This window comes from Cajanus cajan, chromosome 7 (genome assembly GCF_000230855.2).
Source record: "Cajanus cajan strain Asha chromosome 7, NIPB_CcT2T_4, whole genome shotgun sequence".
NCBI lineage: Eukaryota > Viridiplantae > Streptophyta > Magnoliopsida > Fabales > Fabaceae > Cajanus > Cajanus cajan.
Window position 1 is genome coordinate 58,974,418 of NC_138523.1, and position 20,565 is coordinate 58,994,982.

At 31.5% G+C, this 20,565-nt stretch overlaps 4 protein-coding genes across 5 annotated transcripts; 3 read left to right on the plus strand and 1 right to left on the minus strand.

The window, feature by feature from the left end:
- The first annotated feature begins 1,360 nt into the window (after positions 1 to 1,360).
- On the plus strand, positions 1,361 to 3,108 carry LOC109796715 (Duplicated homeodomain-like superfamily protein). The gene is made up of 2 exons (XM_020356474.3): positions 1,361 to 1,850; positions 2,541 to 3,108. The coding sequence occupies exons 1-2, from the start codon at positions 1,468 to 1,470 to the stop codon at positions 2,875 to 2,877; spliced, it is 720 nt and encodes a 239-aa protein (XP_020212063.1). The 5' UTR covers positions 1,361 to 1,467; the 3' UTR covers positions 2,878 to 3,108.
- Positions 3,109 to 5,675: 2,567 nt separating this feature from the next.
- LOC109796839 (F1F0-ATPase inhibitor protein) lies at positions 5,676 to 7,824 on the minus strand. Of its 2 annotated transcripts, none has more exons than XM_020356657.3 (3): positions 7,591 to 7,807; positions 7,430 to 7,513; positions 5,676 to 5,984 (listed from the first exon to the last, which is right to left on the minus strand). In XM_020356657.3, exons 1-3 carry the CDS (start codon positions 7,732 to 7,734, stop codon positions 5,958 to 5,960), a joined length of 255 nt encoding a protein of 84 aa, XP_020212246.1. In that variant the 5' UTR covers positions 7,735 to 7,807; the 3' UTR covers positions 5,676 to 5,957. The 2 variants fall into 2 exon arrangements, with proteins under 2 accessions (XP_020212246.1, XP_029126586.1); XM_029270753.2 differs by lacking the exon at positions 5,676 to 5,984 and adding an exon at positions 6,682 to 7,028 and having other exon boundaries at positions 7,591 to 7,824.
- Positions 7,825 to 10,931: 3,107 nt separating this feature from the next.
- On the plus strand, positions 10,932 to 13,633 carry LOC109796052 (omega-6 fatty acid desaturase, endoplasmic reticulum isozyme 1). The gene is given in 3 exon segments (XM_083060306.1): positions 10,932 to 11,291; positions 12,302 to 13,351; positions 13,353 to 13,633. Coding segments are annotated over 3 exon segments (1,209 nt in total). The 5' UTR covers positions 10,932 to 11,237; the 3' UTR covers positions 13,458 to 13,633.
- A 1,189-nt stretch (positions 13,634 to 14,822) lies between these two features.
- VAMP727 (vesicle-associated membrane protein 727) lies at positions 14,823 to 19,640 on the plus strand. The gene is made up of 6 exons (XM_029270754.2): positions 14,823 to 14,977; positions 15,368 to 15,605; positions 15,714 to 15,912; positions 16,002 to 16,122; positions 19,074 to 19,136; positions 19,262 to 19,640. Exons 2-6 carry the CDS (start codon positions 15,416 to 15,418, stop codon positions 19,403 to 19,405), a joined length of 717 nt encoding a protein of 238 aa, XP_029126587.1. The 5' UTR covers positions 14,823 to 14,977; positions 15,368 to 15,415; the 3' UTR covers positions 19,406 to 19,640.
- The last annotated feature ends 925 nt before the right edge of the window (positions 19,641 to 20,565 follow it).

A 20,565-nucleotide genomic window follows, 5' to 3' on the forward strand; every position in this document is an offset into this window, starting at 1 on the left:
ACTTTAATACTTAAATAAGATTTATTTTTAATATTATTTTAACATAAAAAATATTTGGAGGAGATATTTGTATGATATATTTATGGAAAAATGAAAGTAACTTGTATTTTAATATAATTGGATATTGTCGGTTTACTAGTTACTTTTGCAAAATTCAAGTATGAAAAAGTTGCCTATATTTATGTCATGAAGAATTCACGTAACTTGTAGTGTAGAATTTTCTTTTAAAAAATACATGAAATTACACTTTGTATGATATATTTGTAGAAAAGCAAAGGTGTGTTTTAAGATGATTGACCATTTTGTCGGTCGATCCACTAGTCGATTCACTAGTTACTTTTGCATAATTTAAGTATGTAAAGATGTATATTTATATTATGAAGAATTTTCGTAACTTGTAACGTAGAATTTACTTTTAAAAATATGTGAAATTAGATGTTTGTATGATAATTTGTAGAAGGTGACTTGTGTTTTAGGATGATCAAACATTTTCTTGGTCAATCCATTAGTTACTTTTGCGAAATTCAAGTATCTAAAAGTTGTTTATATTTATGTCATGAAGAATTCCTGTAACTTGTAACGTATATTTTACTCTAAAATAATGTAAAATTAGACTTTATATGATATATTTATCAAAAAGCAAAGATGACTTGCGATTTAGGATAATTGAACATTTTGTCGGTTGATCCATTAGTTATTTTTGCACAATTTAAGTATGGAGAAACATATATTTATAACATGAAAGGATCTCGTAACTTGTAGCGTAGATTTAATTGTGAAAAAGTATGTGAAATTTGACTTTTTGACATGCAAATCGACACCTAATACAAGACGTGTAAAGTGCATATTAAATAAAACAATTTGACGTGAGTTTTATAAGTTAAATTGGGAAGTTCACACTAGACCTAATATAAGTCCAAAAATAAAATTTAATTATAAAAATTATTAAAACAAAATAGAAATTATTTCAACAACTTATTGAAATTAAAGAAAAATAGATTACATGTATTTTTTTATATATTTTTTTATCGAAGAGAATCCTATGATAAAACTACTAGTTAAACTAAAAAAGAATGAGACGTTGGTGGGGTTAAAAAATAGAATGCAAAAGTTGAATGAAATGATAGAAGGTGTAAAATGATTAGTTTGAATGAAGAGGTGAAGAGGTGAAAAGGGGAGTTTGCAGTTTGGAGTGAAGGAAAGAGAGGGGAAAAAAGACTAATAAAAGGAAAAACGTGTTGGTATTGAAGAGGTGATGAGGTGGACCCACCACAACAGATTTTCCTAAAACTAAAATGGGTGTTTGCGGAGTAATGAAAAAATGAATTAATTAATTCCGCGTCTCCTATAAATGAATGTGCGTATAAGCTGCCACCAAACAAACGCAGAAGCGAAATCTCCTAGAAAGCGAGTCAGCCAAAACAAACCATTGGAACACGAAACACAGCAAACAACACAACATCGATCATGTTTCCGGAGACCAGCGCAACGCGGTGGCCAACTCACCCCACTCAGTGGACTCGCTTCCACGACAAGCTCTTCGAGCGGGCGCTGCTCGCCGTGCCGGAGGACATGCCCGACAGGTGGCAGAAGATCGCCGACCAGGTCCCCGGCAAGTCCGCGGCCGAGGTCAGGGACCACTACGACGCCCTCGTTCACGACGTCTTCGAGATTGACTCGGGCCGAGTCGAGGTCCCCAGTTACGTCGATGACTCGCCGCCGCGCGCGCCCACCGCCGCTGCCGGAACCTCCTCCTGGGACTCTGCTAATCAGATCTCATTCGGCTCCAAGCCTAAGCAAGGCGACAACGAAAGGAAAAAGGGCACGCCTTGGACTGAAGAGGAACACAGGTTTTGCTTTAATTCCGTCTCTCTTTTTTTTTTTTTTTTCTTTGGGGTTTTCGTGTGATCATTTTCAAAAAAGAGGGAAATTTTTTTCAAACCAATTTTGGGTTTCTGTTTCATCTTGTTTTGACCTGCAAATTTTTTCAGTTGCTGTTTTATTTCATTTTTTCCCTTTTTTTTTTGCTTGATCACCATTTGCTTCTATAATTTGAGTTCTTTGTGTAATTTTTCTTCTAAAGCTCCTGTTAATTCCAAAGATTTTAATTTTCAGCTGCTCTTAGCTGTGCCTATTTACCAAAAAAAAACCTTAATTTTGTTCCCTTTAATTTAATAATTCTCTCACTAAGTCTTCCATTTTTATTTTTATTTTAATGTTTGAATGATTGTGAGAGAGCTTTATCATCTTTGCACATAATAGTGCATTTTTTTTTTTGTTTCTTGTTGGCTAACGACTGAAATAATTTTTGTTTCCAGGGAATAAGAAAATGGAAAATGTCATTTATCTGCATTCCAATATTTTTTTTGGCTGTCAACTTTGTCACCTTCAATTAATGGTTTCTTAGTTAAACAGACACAAAATCTATATTCCTCTATCTGTAGTTGTTGAATTGAATTGTGAGTCCTTGTTGGGAGTGGCATGAAGGTGAAGGGCAATGCAATGCTAATATTTTTCTTGTTTCTATGATTCTACGACAGGCTGTTTCTGATTGGACTGAGTAAATTTGGGAAGGGAGATTGGAGAAGCATTTCAAGAAATGTTGTTGTGACAAGGACACCAACTCAAGTGGCGAGTCATGCTCAGAAGTACTTTCTTCGCCAGAACTCGGTGAAGAAAGAGAGGAAGAGGTCAAGCATTCATGACATAACCACTGTGGATAGTAACTCCGTGCCTGTGCCCATTGATCAGAATTGGGTTCCTCCTCCTGGTACTGCTTCCGTGCAGCAGCCACAAGACATGCAGCAATACCCACCAAGCAACTTGCATGATCAAATGGGACAATTTGGGTACTCCAACTATGGCTTTCAAATGTGAAGATATGTTTTGTACAGAGTGCTTTGCTTTAGCTCTCTCTCTTTGTAAAGTTTATGGTTTTGCTAGGTGACAAAGGGTGATTAGGAGTATGGCTAATTATTTTAAATTTATTAGTGTAGGTTTCGTTTGAATACCTTTGTGACATAAATGAATCAGCTAGGAGTAAAGGGTAGTGAAAACAAATAGGAATGATTTCATCAGAACAGAAATGGAAATTCTTTCTGTGTCCAATTCAATTTTAGCATTTCAAAGTATTGAAGCTTAGTTCTATGCATTCAATCAGTAATCAAAGCCTGTGATCTTATTAAAGGTAGTGAAAAGCGTTGCAGAACTTTTTATGTAGAATAATGCACCGCGTTTCAGAGGCGCACATTGTTCACTGAACCTGCGCCCACTATCTCAGTTTAGTCCCCTCCTTTTTCTTCTTCGCTGAAGACAAAACTTCACGAAATCAATTGCACATTAATAGCGCAATTTAAGAAAATCTTAAAATAATAAAAAGGTGGTGCTGAATTAAGGATTGAAAACCAATTTCCGTCTAGTGTAAGCATCATTTTTCGGGTTTATTACAAATTAAAAACTAGAAATTACAACACAAGAAAAATAAAATCTCGAAAACAACGTAGCAAAACCCAATATGAGATATAAAAATATAAAACCTTTAATATCCGAACTCCATTATAGCCCGGATAAAATTAGATAAATTCTTAAATTAGCCCTTAAGGCTGTACTATACATCAGTCATTATGGTCCTTAATTTGTTAAGACTTATTGCTGTTATACAAAAGAAGAAATCATATTAATCATTTTCACTTTATTCTTCATTGTTGTTTTACACCAAAAGGAACCAATGTAAATGACATTTTCCAAAGTTTTTAAAATTTCGTAGATTAAAAATCTAATGCATATAATGTGGACTGATACACAAATTATTACTTCCTAAAAAGCTCCCGCATATCCTGTATCTCCTAAGTTACTTTTTGATGCACCAACGTTACATAGGAGGAAAATGGCATAACAAAAATCTTGATGGCTTTAAACCTAAACCAAAGATTGCATCAGCGTGCATCTGAGAACCCGTGATTTCCCTCACACTTTAATTGCATCAGCGTCCATTTGAGAACCCGTGATGTTGTAATATCATCATTCTTAAGTGTTGGTGACGTTGGGCTAATAAATCCCTATACAAATCATCACTTTCAGCCCAATTTGAAAATACTATTGCTTAAATGCTGTTTTCCCATCACATTTTTAATTAAGTGATATTAATCTTTCAATTTTATCAAATGTTAAAATTAGTTTTTCTATTAGTTTGATATAAAAAAATTTAAAACAAAATTTGCCAAAATGAATCATCTTATTTAATTAATAAGTTGATGTATTGGAAGTCAGTGCTATAATGTGTTAGAACTTAGGCTGATTATTCTTATAGTGATGGAACGATCGTCAAGGATTTCAATTTTTTTTTATAGAGTTTTAGTATTATAAAAGAAATAGTATATTCAGAGAAGACGATTAAACGACATATTTATAATAAAAAAAAGTGAAAGTGGCTTGTGTGATAAAATAATGAGACATTTTTGTCTACTTTTGCACAATTTAAATACAGATAAATTGTCCATATTTATATCAAGAAGTAATTTCGTAAAATGTAACACATAATTTAGTGCAAAAAATATGTAAAATTTAAGATCCGACATGTACACTTGGCACAAATTAAGCAAGGTGCATCTACATGTAACTGAATAATCCAACATCCATTTTATGAGCTGTTATAAAATGTTAGATTCTTATTAAACTTAGTATAGGTCTAGGCCAAAATTTAATTTTAATTTCGATCATTTTAGTCTTTTATAAGGAAAAAAAATAAAATGTCCAAATAAAAGAAATGCAATGACGTTATGAATCTGTCTTGTAAAGAACCAGACAGTCAGTGCTACAGTGTTAGGTGGCCAAGACAATTTGGGCTGATATTCTCAATTTCTCATGGTGATGGAATGACTGTTTAGCATGATGATCTCTTACAACGATTTTAACACTTGAAACATTTAATTTTGATAAAGTTTACATATTGAAAATGAAAAAAATATATCTAAAGAATCTATTTGCATGACATATTTATAAAATAAAAGAATGGAGATGACTTTAGGACATTTCTTTTGAATTCTTTATGATCATTTTATAAATTATCTCATCATCCTACCATACAAGCCACCTCCATTCTCTTATAAATACACCATGCAAACACCTCATCTAAATATATTATTTCCTTTTCAATACTAAAACTCTATTAAAATTGAAACTTGTGTTAAGTGGTAAAGTGTTTGCACGTATCATTCTTACAATCCTCGCATCACCATGAGAATATCCAGCCCAAATTATCTTAGCCCCTTCCAAGACACTAGCAACAATTGTCCGGTTCTTTACTAAATTATGATCTAAAATTTATACACAAGAAACAAATTAGACTAAATGAAGAGGCCTGTTTTCTAATAACATTGCTTTCTTTGTCTACAATAATTTGATTAAATGTCCTAACTGAAATCATTAAACATGGAAAAGAAGGCCTATCTGCCACTACAATTTCTTCAACTATACAGTGGCAGAGGTTTAGGTAGTATACACAAGATTTTGGATCAAATCTTGTTGTCACAATAAAAAATAAAAAATAAAAACCCTCATGGAAGTTCATACCTGGCATGACACTAGATTGAACCAGATACTAATCCCAATACTACAACCAAGTTAGATAGTTACATGCATTCAGTGCCTTTTAAGCATTTATAATTTACATAAACTTATATTAACTTTCCCATTTTTCCTTAATCAAAACATATTAGTTTTGACACTGACAGCTCATAAAAGTGAAAAATTACTGGAAAGGATTACATCATAACAGAAGTACCAAGTTCGGTGGAAGTAACGACATGGTTTCATCAGTCACCATTGAAGAAACTACAATAAACAAGAAAGAACACCTATACAAAGACCAAAGTTCACTGAGGGTCAATGTGTTTTATTATTCACCATGATTATTTCCCACGAAGTGACCTTGCAGCTTGGTGATGCGAAGGATAAGCTCAGTCTTTTTGAGTACCTTCAGGTTTCTACAGACAAAAACAGAAGTGTTAAATTGAGTGAAAGGAAAATGGGAGTAATAGCATGTTTTGGAAATATTTTTTCCCATCATTTCGGCTGTTTTCAATGAAAAAAACTGGTACAAAAAAAAAAAAAAAAAAAAAACTAGTTATTTGGGATCACAGTTTTAATTTGTAAACAGTTTTTTTCATTCTGAAATCTGAAAATTTGAAACTTATGATTATTTTTCAACATTTTTTCCCCTACAATTGATTTACTACATAAAAGTTATTTTTTTTTATTGTATCCGATCGTAGTTAAACACTTAAAAATCACTTTTCAACAAATTTACCTAAACGAAAATCCATTCCGATTATACCAACTGAAATTAACTGGTTGTTAGAGAAACTAACTGAAATTTATAAACAACTTTTTTTTTCCCTGAAAAATAAACTGTTTTTATGAAACTGTAAATGTAAATTTGAAGCATATGATTATTTCTTAACAAATTTTTCTTTTTAAGCTAATTTACTACCTATTTTTTTTGTTATACTCAAACAAAATTAAATATCTTAAAATCGCTTATTAGCAAACTTATACAAACAAAATTTCATTTTGATTATACTCTATTATAATAATCATTGATTATTGAAATAACTTAATTTTCACAGTTTTCCCAAACACACTCTACCATGAGATCCGCAAGAAAAATTCAATGGCACCAAATTGATAGAAAAAATGTAATAAATAAACGAAGCCATCCCATTTCAAAGACAGATTATAGGAATTTGTATAACCTATGGCCAAGGGATCAACTTGAAGGAATATCCAATTACAATACCCCAAGGCTAGTTGTTATTAAGTAAGTGCAAATCATAGTAACAGTTAACCAAGAAAGATCCTCTGCTATCCACAATCCACATGCTAGCACTCATTGGCAAATGATCCCCTTGACTCACAGCAAATCGAATGACATCCAAAAAAATGCGTGTAAAGGCAAACAAAATGTTCAAGAACAGAACCGTATAAGAAATCAGCATTTCAGCTGCTCTAGAAGGAATAACGCCATTTCACTGTCAAATAGCAAAAACAAGAGACAAATATCATGAGGCTAATTGTGCAGTAAAGAATTTTTCTAACTATGTGAATCCCTTATTGCATTGTAACAAGTGGTCGGTATGAGCAGTACTAAACTTAGTCTCTATCCCTTAAGCAAAGTCTCCGGTTTAAATGCTAAGATGCAAAAATGTAATTGAGAAAACAACATTTCCTATCAACGGAAATTAGTTTTTTTTTCTGAGGGAAATTAGTCATTATCTAAATATTGGTATGAATAACATTGTCATTAAAAAAAATGGTTATTGCATGAGCCATAGCATAGGTAGCCAAAACAAATAAACAATAACAACAGTAAGAAGAAGGTTGGGTCAGGAAAAAAGAAAATCCCCGAAGTGAAAGTTAGAAAGTTGTGTACCTTATGAGCAGGATCTTTGTCCTTGTCGGCCTTGGTCTTCTCAGACTGTTGCTTCTGCTTCTCCAACCTCTCCCTCTCCCATTTCTGCAGACAAAGAAAGTTGAATATTAAGAATGAGATGAACACAAGCAATAGCATTAACGGTGAATAGGAGAAGGTACCTGGATGTAGACGTTCTCTTTGGCCTGTTCCTCCTCGCTCAGAACGCGACCCTTGTCGCTGAAGAAGCGAGTGAAAGCCCCTCGATTTGTTGAGTCCATGAAACGAGACACAGATCCACGATTCACAACCGATCTCATAGCCATTTCACGATGACGATATCACACACTGGAGGCGGTGGTGCTTGTTGGTATAAAAAAGAAAGAGTCAAAGACCCTAGAACTTACGCGTTTTATATATTGTATTATATTCACTAACTTCGGACCCTCACTGTGTCAAACTCCACCCGCTCCAACCGGACACAAACCACTTCAAAACAAAAACACATATATATGCTACCATAATTTTAAAAATTAGACCCCTCATTAAATTTATTAGAATATAAGATTAGTATGTCAAAAATTGAATCAGTGAGTTATTAATTAAATTGTATAACTCAAATCAAATTAATTCAAGACTTAGACTGGCTGAACCATCGATTCTTAGTACAACCGACCGGTCCAATTTAATTTTTAAAATAATGTATGCAAGAGATTACAACTTAATTTTATTTCTTACTTAGGATAAAAATTTAAAATTTCTACAATTTATTAAAAATTCAATTAATGTTGGTACTTTTTTAAGTTTAACATTAACATGTGAATTTTGGTATGTTCATTTAATTCAAAAATTAGGTATTTGTTAATTGTTGTAAATATTTAATAGGTGATTCTTCACATTTATTGTATAAATAAATAGGTTATTTAATTTTTAAAAATAATACACAGAATTCTTTATTGTCTTGTTTTTATTTTCTCTCTATTCTCTTTATTTTAAATTATAATTTCTAGTTTTATAACAAATTTCATGACATGATTTAAATTATAATAAACTATTTATATGTTTAAAGATATTTATTTGTTTTAATTTATAATTATATAAAAGAAAATTTATTTTATACATTACATAAATTAAAATACTTTGTATAAATAAAGCTCTGTACCCAAAAAAAAATATAAAACACTAACTAATTTGTATTTTTTAATATATAATAATAATAATAATAATAATATTATTATTATTATTATTATTATTATTATTTTAACTTAAAATTTTATACAAATTATGCAAAGACTTCACCAGACCAATAGCTCACGGTATGGTGTATACTTTTTTGACTTTGATTTGGAGTGGTTTGGCAAATCACCAATTTTTAATGGACATTAGGAGTCTTTTTTTTTTTTTATAAAAAAAATCTTAAAATATTCCTAGATTTATTTTATTCTCTGTTTTTTTATTTTTTTTATTTTACACTTCCAATATTTAATTTAAAACTTTCTCTCTTTTTTCTTTCACGCATTTGTCTTCTTTCTTTCTATTTTCACATGTATCATTTGTCTTCTCTCCACCTCCTTTCAATTTTTACATGAACTTAAAGACATAGAATTAATGTTTGTCGATATTGTAGGAACATGTACCTTTCTTGACAATATTTCAAAAAACGAGCCAAAGGTAAACACTTTTTTCCCTTTCAATACTCCAAAAAGCTCAATATTAATGTTATAGAAAATACTTTATCAAAATATTAATTTTAGGAGAATTTTTTTAAAAATAGTTAATTTAGTATTTGAAAAAGTATTTTTTAGAATTATGTATTTTACATACTTTCGAGAAGTACTTTTCAAACACTAAATATACTATTTTGAAAATAATTTTTCTTCAAGATTATGTAACACAAATAATTCTAAAAAGTTCTTTCTAAAATAATAAATTTAATGTTCTAAAAAATACTTTTTGAAATACTAAAATTAATGTTCCAAAAATTATTTCCTAAAATACTAAATTTAATGTGGTTTCCAGAAGTATGAAAGGAGTAGAAAGTGTTAAAAAAATGAACATTTATCTCAATACCTTTAATATTATTGAAGAAGTTGCATGTACCAACAACAACGTCATACACCAATTTTATAATTTGAGTACGTAAAAAAATATGAGAAGAATTAAAACTAAGAATGAGAAGAAGGCAAATAATATATATAAAAATTGAAAAGGAGAAGAAATAAGGTGTGTGAAAAAAAATGTTAAATTAAGAGATATAAAATTAAAAAATTAAAGAATAAAAAAAATTAAAGTTATTATTAGAAAAAAAATTTTCAAAAAGGAAGTGTATTTATTAAAAAAAAAATTGAAACTGTATACATCATTAGCCGAATGGCAAATGACGGTAGCGGCCCGGCCCAGCCCAGCTTAGATTGTTGTTGCTTCATGGATTCTTTGCATGATTATGTGTGTTGAAATTTTAAATTTTCATTTTCAGAAATCTGCTGTGACTTCAGGCCTCAGGGTAAAGGTAACACATTGTATTTTTAAAACAATTTATCGATATAAACCTGCTTTTTTAACCCCCTAAATGCACATGCATTCTTCTCTACAATTGAACAAAACTGTTTTTTATTTTTTATTTTTATTTTAATTTATCATATCTAAAAGAATAATTTTTGTATATCTTTTATTATTACACATTGTTATAAATAACTTAGTTGTGAGCTTTACTCATACAATTGTGTTGGCTGAAAATAATAGTCCATGCTAACTGTCATAACAAACTATGAAATAAGATACTAAATTATAAAGATAGATAAATATTCTATTCTCGGAAACAGAAATTTAAAATAAAATTCTTCATTAGTATCCTTTTTACATGTTGCATTTGAATTTTCACACTACACCACCATATACAAGAGATAGAATTACGCGTCCATGATCAAATAGAAATGACACCACACGTTTTCTGAAATTCCCCTGTTGTATGCTGGTCTCATACTCAGCCAATTTGGTATATAGCCGTCCTCTTGTTTCTTTTTTTGTTCTCTTCAATTATTCTTTAGAATATCTCAAGATTCCTCTTTTATTCGATTCCTTTCTTGGGAACAAAGTCATTTTACTTATTTATTCTATTTTTTTCATCATTTTTCTTATTATGACTAGTAGATAGTAGATTGTCTTGTAGTATTAGGAATATCACTTTAATTAAAACAGAGATTAGTCTGTAGGCAATGTTGTTAATATTTGTTTTTTCTGCCTTCACTCACTAGTTATGGAAGAGTAGAAAAAGGCAAAAACATCTTTATATCAATACATATATTTACTCCACCTCTTTTGCCCCTTTCTCTTGTTCTCTTTATCTTTGGCCTTCTTAGGACTTGTATTTTAGTCTTTCATGATTAAAAGATCAGTGAGAAATCAATACGAAGAACCATAGTCCATAGCTGTTTGTAACTGCTGCAATCTACGGTACTACTACTGTATATCAACTTTTTGCATTGTTCATTTTTTTTTCTTTTACTTATTCTTCATTGCTTTGAAATTGATAAAACAATAGTAGGGCCGAATGGTTTGATCTTTAGCTAATCCATGTAACTTATATTAACTCAGTTTCTCTGCTAGAATTCATTTTAATTGGAGGACAAACTAAGAGGAATTACTTGCATGTGATGTGTCATAATTAGCTGGGCCCTCTATGTTTTGTGTTTTTAGTCACTGTGTTGGTTTTGCATGTTAGCCTCACACAGACACAGACATATAGTAGTTTCTCTGCATATAAGCCTCACACGTATACTAAAACCATGGGACCTCAAAACCATGGTCTTACAGCTACCGACTGAAATTAATGACCCGTGCATGTGAGTCTGTGAAAGTTTCCAAACTGCAATGTGATGCTGTGGTAATGCCTTGCTGCACCGTTGTTCTTGTTTGTTTCCGTAACTGCATTAATACGAGAAATTATTATATGATATGCTGTTAAATGGTGAGTTATGTCCTGGTTCAATTCCACAAATCACCTAATAAGTTATAATATAAGAATTATCTTTATTTATATATTTATTTTAATTATATCACTAATTGATGAAAGATTTTCGATACATCTTTTGATGGGAGTTATATATTTCAAACATAAAATTTTCAGTAATAAAATTTTGTGAATAATCCAATAACAACTCGATAAGTTTAATATCAATTGTTAATCTAATATTATTTTAGAAATATAAATTTAGGTGTAACTCATCTAAAAAAAATCTAAAGTGAGAATTAATTCGTATATATATATATATATTACTTTGGTTATAAAGTGAGAGTTAATCATGTGAAATTGACTAGATCATGAACAATGTTGTTTCTAAATCATACAATAATTTATCACATTGATAGGCCTCTGGGCTCTTACCTTTTAAACTTCGAGAATATAAAACTGCATAAAAAATTACAAGACAAACTCTTGTCAAGTGAAGAGGGAAAAGTGATAATAAATTCACTAGTCATGGTAAATTAAAATCTATTAAATTGTGTCTGCACCCTAGGATATTTCATGTGGGGTCATTACTTACAAAGGAAAACTCTGGAATTGAATCGTGCATTTATTCATCCTTTCTTGTCTTTCTCTTTTTCGTTAATCCTAGATTTCCTGGTAGGCCTACAATATCTCACCACTTCTATCCATTGATAAACAGTTGGCTGTAATGCCACAGTAGAGGACGATCACAACATTTTTGCGCTGGTTACCTTTGTTTAATGGTCACGATTTAACTCGTACTAAGCTTTCACAACCACCATTCATTTTGTTGTTGTCATTATCTAAGAATTTTCACTTCCTAGTTTAAAATTGAAGAACTGTGGTTGGTTATGTTGAATATTAGGCATTCAGCAACTGAACAACTCAATTATACTTCCACACAGGGTCGAGCAAAGGAAACAATGGGATCTAGAGGCCGAGTGACAAAGGTTGAAGTTCAGCAGAAGCCTCTCTCAAGGGTTCCAAACACGAAGCCACCATTCACTGTTGGCCAACTCAAGAAAGCAATTCCACCACACTGCTTTGAGCGTTCTCTCTTGTACTCATTCTCCTATGTTGTTTATGACCTTTCATTGGCCTTCATTCTCTACATTGCCACCACCTACTTCAACCTCCTCCCCCACCCTTTTTCCCTCATCGCATGGCCCATATATTGGTCCCTCCAAGGTTGCATTCTCACTGGTGTGTGGGTGATTGCTCATGAGTGTGGCCACCATGCCTTCAGCAAGCACCAATGGGTTGATGACCTTGTTGGTTTGACCCTTCACTCAGCACTTCTAGTCCCTTATTTCTCATGGAAAATAAGCCACCGGCGCCACCACTCCAACACAGGTTCCCTAGACCGTGATGAAGTGTTTGTTCCAAAAGACAAATCCAAAGTTGCATGGTACAGCAAGTACTTGAACAACCCTCTAGGAAGAGCTCTTTCTCTTCTCATCACACTCACACTAGGATGGCCCTTGTATTTGGCCTTCAATGTTTCTGGCAGACCCTATGATCGTTTTGCAAGCCACTTCCACCCTTATGCTCCCATATATTCACACCGTGAAAGGCTTCTGATTTTTGTTTCTGATGCTGCTTTGTTTTGTGTAACTTACTTTCTCTACCATATTGCAATCACAAAAGGGGTGGCTTGGCTGGTTTGTGTCTATGGGGTGCCATTGCTCATTGTGAATGGCTTTCTTGTGACCATAACATATTTGCAACACACACACTCTGCATTGCCTCACTATGACTCATCAGAATGGGACTGGCTGAGGGGTGCTTTGGCAACTGTGGACAGAGATTATGGGATTCTGAACAAGGTGTTTCACCACATAACTGATACTCATGTGGCTCACCATCTATTCTCCACAATGCCACATTACCATGCAATGGAGGCAACCAATGCAATCAAACCCATATTGGCCGACTACTACCAATTTGATGGCACCCCCATTTTACAAGGCGCTGTGGAGAGAAGCAAGAGAGTGCCTCTATGTGGAGCCAGACGAAGGAACATCTCAGAAGGGCGTTTATTGGTATAGAAACAAGTTTTGATGAAGAAAACATGTGCCATAGTGTGGGAGTTCAAAGTTTTGTCATGTACTATCACTTAATAAGTGGATTTGCTGTGTAATCACTACTGTATTGTGAAATAGCTTGTTTCCATCATGGTCATAATGGAAAAATAATTGTAGTACTATTAATTATATGTGGAAAGACTTTTCTGCTTATAGTAGTTCCTTTCTTCCACAAATGCGCAAAAGCAATATTATTGGTAATTTTTACGTCTTTATCTGGGGGTGGAAGGTCAGAACAACTTGGACACTGGTGTTGTTTTCCAAGGTTATTTATTAAAATCGAATTAATCTTATTAACATTGAACAAATAAAACCTTGTTACTCCACTAATTGTTGGAAATTAGAGTTCCATAGTAGTATAGTACACGTTAGTTTGAAAGTTTTTTTTTTTTTTTTAATGATAGAAGGTTAGGTTAGATATACAAAGTTTAGAATTCAGTCTTAAATAATTTCACACTTGTATTTTGTAATAAAAATCAAGATTCAGTTTCCCCTTAAGCTTGAAATCGCCAATTGGAGTTATACTTCTTGATTATTCTTAAAAAAATAAGATTCAATTGGAATTCAAATTATCTATCTTCACTCAAACATTTAATTGTTGAAAATTTTAAGGTAACAAATACAGCAAATCCTATGCAATCATTGTCAACACCTATTAGTTTAAAAAAGTTCCCTTTTAGAAAGAAGTATACGAGTCATTGATAGATCAATTTCACAGTCGCCTTCTCCTCGGGGTACTTTGGATTCGGTTAAAAAAAAAGGTAATGGACAATATAACTATAATTATATTTAATTCATTTATTTATCATCTATTTAATTTATCTACAAGTAAATTTATTTAATTTATTCATTATAATAAAAATAAATAATAAATCAAATCTAATTCATTTAATTAAATTCTTATAAAAGATTACTATTTTTATGTTTTATTATAGTTATTGAGTGAAAAATAAAAATAAATCTATGTGCAATCTTTTCATAAAAATAAGATTTAGCCAAATGAGTTTTCTTTTCATAATTGTTTTTTGTTTGTTTTGGCATCATACAGACCAATCTTTTTATGTACAAAAATTCATTTAAGAGGCTTACATGTTCTAATAAATGTTCTGTTTTTACACATGAAAATAAGTTAATTTTTTTTATAATATTCTCTTGAATTTAGACAAATATTGTAGCTTTGTAATTTTTTTTACCAGTACCTGTTATAAAGGGATAGATTAATGAAGTGGTTCTGTTATCAGTAATAGTAATAATAATAATAAATAAATAAATAAATAAAAACTTCTTTAAATTTCATCCAAATCAGCATGACTGTTATTCTTTATTATTTATTTTTTGTTCTAAGAAACTTCTTATATCTTAAAAAGAAAGAAAAGAAAGAAAAGAAAAAAAAGAAGAAAATTGTGTCGCGGAGCAGCAAGGTAGACGACGTTGGTTGACGAAAGTGATAAAAGCGGTGTGATTGTTGGGCGATTAGAAGAGAACAGATCCACTGAGGTTAGTTTCTTTCTCCTTTCTCTCAGATTTCGTAAATCTCTCCATTAGATCACATGCTTCCCTCTGCCCCTTTCCCTCTGCGCCCCGTAAAATTCAGGGTCGAATACAAACTGGGTTCTTCAGTTTCACTCTAGATTTTCACAATTTCAAAGTCTGCATGTACTAACGCAACCCCATCGTCCCCCTTTTCTCATTTAACAATTATGAATTCATCATTTTCATGTGATCATCGTTGCATGAATTGAATTATATTAGGTTTAGTTTCCGATCTCGATTAAATTTTCCATTTAGGGTTTTATTAGGTCAGTACTTCTTGCTATCACAGTTTAAGGCTTTTCTTTGTGATTGATTTTGCTATTTACATCTCGGATTGGTTGTTGTCCGATTCAGGTGTCATTGTTTGTTCCTTCTGGTGGTGGAGCTTGTTGGGAATTGGAGATGAGTCAGAGGGGTTTGATATATAGCTTTGTTGCCAAAGGAACTGTTGTTTTAGCAGAGCACACGCAATATACGGGGAATTTCAGCACCATTGCTGTTCAGTGCCTGCAGAAGCTGCCTTCAAATAGCAGCAAATACACGTATTCCTGTGATGGTCACACCTTTAACTTCCTCCTAGACAATGGATTTGGTATTGATTCTTCCCCGTTTGTTTTTATGTACTAGTGTATTACCTGCCGTGCTGATTTGGATGTTATATGTATGCCAATGTCTGAAAAAAAATTTCTATGCTTTGCAGTTTTTCTTGTTGTTGCTGATGAATCAGTTGGGAGGAGTGTTCCTTTTGTGTTTCTTGAACGGGTGAAGGATGACTTTATGAAGCGCTACGGTGCTAGCATTAATAATGACAGTGCCCATCCACTTGCTGATGATGATGACGACGATGATTTATTTGCGGACCGATTTAGCATAGCATATCATCTTGATAGAGAATTTGGGTTCGTTTTTTCTTGATCCTCTTTAAATTTTTGTTTACTTCTCTTTAGTTTTGTTATTAGTGTTTTAAATTTTTGATCTGGTTATGCAGACCAGCGCTCAAGGAGCATATGCAGTATTGCATGAATCATCCAGAAGAAATGAGTAAACTATCAAAATTGAAGGCTCAAATAACCGAGGTCAAGGGTATTATGATGGACAATATTGAGAAGGTATATGATACTAAGTCTAATGACATGCAAACTCTTGGCTGCTAATTGCTGTTAAATGTTTTTAGGCATGGTTTCTAGTACAATTGTACAAGTGCTAACTAATTTATCACTGGATGTGCTGTTCTATTGTTTGTGTGATTTTGCTTGGAAGTGGTTTTAATTTTGGGGAAGGGGAGAAAGGAGAAAAGAGTTGTAAATAAGGGATGATAACATTAGTTTTGCTTTGCTGTTTCAAACTAGTGGATTTTAATGTGGCTTCCTTTCCTAGTGGGACTCAAAATTTTGGGCTTAAGAATTTTGAAGTCCATATGCTCAATACAATACGAGTACGATATGACACGGTTATAGGGATGTGAGAAATTCTTTAAAATTCAAGATATGATACAACCTAGATATATTGACATGAATTTAGGGGATAAAAAACACTTCACATAAATGCACAATATTCATAAAGAAATATTGATCATTTCTCAATAATACTGGTACATGGCTTAGATGGTTATATCAGTGTAAATCTTATGAGTGTCTTTAGACACAGCCAACGAAAAATTTCAACACAAAAAAAATACAGCATAGAAAAAAAAATGGTTTCGTAGTGGGCAGGTTCTCTTCCCTTTCCTTTCTCTGTTTTTCAATTTAACATATCCCTCCCTTTCCCCTTCCTGAGCAGTGAAATCATATTAGGATGGACAACTTGGTTGACGTTTTTTACTCACTTGTTGAACCTATCACCTATGCTCTGCTTTTTCTTAAAATATCTAAAAACAAAAAATTATCCACAATGGATTCATGAGAAATCCAATTGAAGATAAATGTCTGTTGTTCTCATAATTCACTGAAATGGCTGTTGTTTTTCATTTTTCTTTGTGGACCACCAATGGAGTTTATTTATTGCTCAAGAACAAGAAAGGAGGGGGATAACAATATAAGAGCTTTACTTGTATATTATACTTTGTTATTGTTGTCATAGAATTGTTTAAACCATCCACTGCCACAATATTTTTGCATCCTTCTACTTCCCAAAACCTTTGAAAATAAGACACCTGACATTCACCTAGAGCTGCAAAGAGATTATTCACTCAGAAAGCACCCCACCTGACAATGTGAAATTAATCGGTTATCAACCTGTTAAACTATTGATTGTGATACTGTTTTCTTTCCAAGAACTTTTATAGGATTAAGTGGTCATTTTAGATATTTTTTTGGTGCTTTGTTACTGGTTTCTCACCTAGTGGAACAATGTTGTTGTGTTGTTTACGACTGGCTATTTTAGAGGTTTTTATACCTCAATAAGCCAGAGCTTTGCAGAATTGCTATGTTCTTTTTAGTTAGTCCTGTTTTTTTGGTAATCTCTTTTTCTCTCACACAAAACACAAAATTGCAATTTTGTTGGTTGGCATGAACCTCAACTTGCAGCCTAGCAGATTTTGTTAATGTCTATGGATATTGCATTGCCTCACCCTTTTACAACCTATTTTTAAACTATTCACCATAATTTTTTTAATCTCAGTGTGAAAAAACAGTTGAGTATATCAGGATGGTAATAAACATTTTTAAGTGCTGACTAAAGGGCAAGGCCAATAAAGAATAAATGTTATGTCGCACATGTATTTTAATGTTATACTGATTAAAATTCATTTATGCTAAAAGTTAACATGTTTTAAATAGTAAATGTACAAATTTGTTTATGAACTTGTTTACAATAATAATCAATGTATATAGTTACTAAAAGGCCACAGGACCATCATGATGGGGAGAGAGAGACACATTTTACTGTGTAGGGACCAGCCATGGTGGGTTATGAGGTCCTCTAGCTATATTTAGAACTGTGCCTTTATCTGTGGCAGGACCTTCTCTTGTTATTTAAACAGAAGAGAGGTTCTGGATCCAACATTTGGTGAAAATGTCCCTTTTAGACCATTGTAGCTTCTTGAGATTGCTTGGGTTTGATTTCGTAGCATATTAGATGTGCATGACCTTCAAAGGTTGTATTTCAATAATCTCCCATTTGGTTACATACAGAAGTACGTTTGGTGAATTAAAATTAAGAAAGGCTCTACTGCTATAGACTTTGACCCACATAGAATTGAGAGAGAATATTTTAGCATATTAGATGTGCATGACCTTCAAAGGTTGTATTTCAATAATCTCCCATTTGGTTACATACAGAAGTACGTTTGGTGAATTAAAATTAAGAAAGGCTCTACTGCTATAGACTTTGACCCACATAGAATTGAGAGAGAATATTTTGATCTCATCTAAACTGTTAGGGACTGGTAAAAAAAATTTAGAACAAGAGACAGCTTTAACATTTTAACTTCATTGAAAAAGCCACTTCGTCGCTCAATATTAAGCACTTTTACAGTGTGTTTGGATGTGGAATTTAAATGGAGTAATTCATTTATTTGAAGAATTTCAAATTCTTTGAGGTAAAATGCCATGTTTGGATTAAGAATTGATAAAGAATTTGAAATTCAAGTATTTTTAAAATTTTTTGAAATAGTAAAATTTCAAATTTTTCCAAAAATGTAAGAATTTGAAATTTTTCATATTTTTTTCTTCTTATTTCACTTATATATTTTATTTTATCTCTTATCTTTTCATGTTTTTAATTATTAAATATTCAAAAATATTTTTAAAATTATATATTAATTTTAAAAATGATTAAATATTTAAAAATTAGCTAATATTTATTTTTATAAAATTTAATTTAAAAATCTCAACATATAAATATATTTTTAAAATCATTGGCGGAATCAAATTATCATATCTAACCTAATAATTTAAAATTTAAGAAATTTGAATTAACTTATATCTAAACAAAATATTTTAAGAATGATAGAAATTGAAATCAAAGTAATTCAAATATAAAAAATTTAAAATTCTTTAAATTTGTAAAATTTCTCATACAAACACACCATTAATCAACATTTGCACTTACTGTTTTGAAGGTTTTGGATCGTGGAGAGAAGATTGAACTGCTGGTAGACAAAACAGAAAACTTGCAGTTTCAGGTGTGTATTATTATACGGATCAAGCATTTGTACCTCTCCTTTTGTTTATCCAAAAGAAACATTATAGTTTGAATCAACTAGTCTGGACCCTGAAGTATACTGATGTATTTTCCGTTCAAATTTAGGCTGACAGCTTTCAGAGGCAGGGCAGGCAGCTGAGAAGAAAGATGTGGCTGCAGAATCTCCAAATGAAGTTGATGTTGGGAGGAGGAATCGTTACCTTAATTATAATTCTGTGGGTTATTGCTTGTGGGGGTTTCAAATGCTGATGGAGACATGAGAAATTTGGAAAGGGATGCACAAAATGATATACTACTGTACATGAAATTTGGCACTGGAATTTATGTTTACTGTCATAGACTGTAATTATGCTTGGGGTGAGCTGCTAGTTATTTTGAACCAAGCTCTTACTTTAGATGTGGCAAATCTGGATGTTTGTGTATATCATTACAATGCTTTTACCACTATATAAACTATTGACTCTTGCCCTGTCTTTAAGTTTAATTATCTGTTTCGAATTTCAATTAAAAAAAATGTTAACCAGAGTAACATGGGATAAAAAGCGGTAGCAGGTAGCAGGTACGATAGAGAAGATTGCAACATACGTAACCAAAACATTCTATATTGGAATAAATTTCGATGTATTGAAATATATAATTGATACTACCAATATTATGTATTATAAATCATCTTATAAAAATTAGTATTTTTTTTGGACAAATTGGTATTTTATAAGTAATTCAAGTATTATGTAAAACAAAATATATATTTCGTATGTTATATTTATCTATAATTTAACTATAATTAATCATAAAAATTTAAAGTAAAAGTTAAAATTCAATTTTACTCAAATAATACTATTTTTAATAAATTACTTAACGAAAAATTTAATAAATAAAAAAGAGTAATATACCTAGAAATTTTTTAAATCAAATTTTTAATTTCAACGATAAAGTTAAAACATATAAAAGTTGACCCCATGTATTAATTTTTATCTATAACTTTTTGTGATAATTAATTTATATAAAGATATAACCACTAACAAAATCATATTTTTTCTATAAATAAATGCATATATTAAATGAGTTTAATAGTTATGTATAATCAGAAATTCTGGTTGTATCTTAAGTGCATTTTTAAACTTACGATATATATCTTAATTTTTTCTCCATTGCAAACAATCTAAGTGGCGTCATGAATTGCGTAATTTAAAACATCATCTCCCATATAAGATACAATTGTTTAACATAAAAATCAAAATTAATATAAAAATGTGAGTATTTTAAAAGCTGCTTAAAATTTTACCATTGATATAAAATTATAGTGGGTTGTTCAAATGATTTGACAACGTGAGACTTAATACAATAAAATAAGACACACATTTAAGATACACCCAATGCTTTAGTATATATAAAATGAAATCAATAAA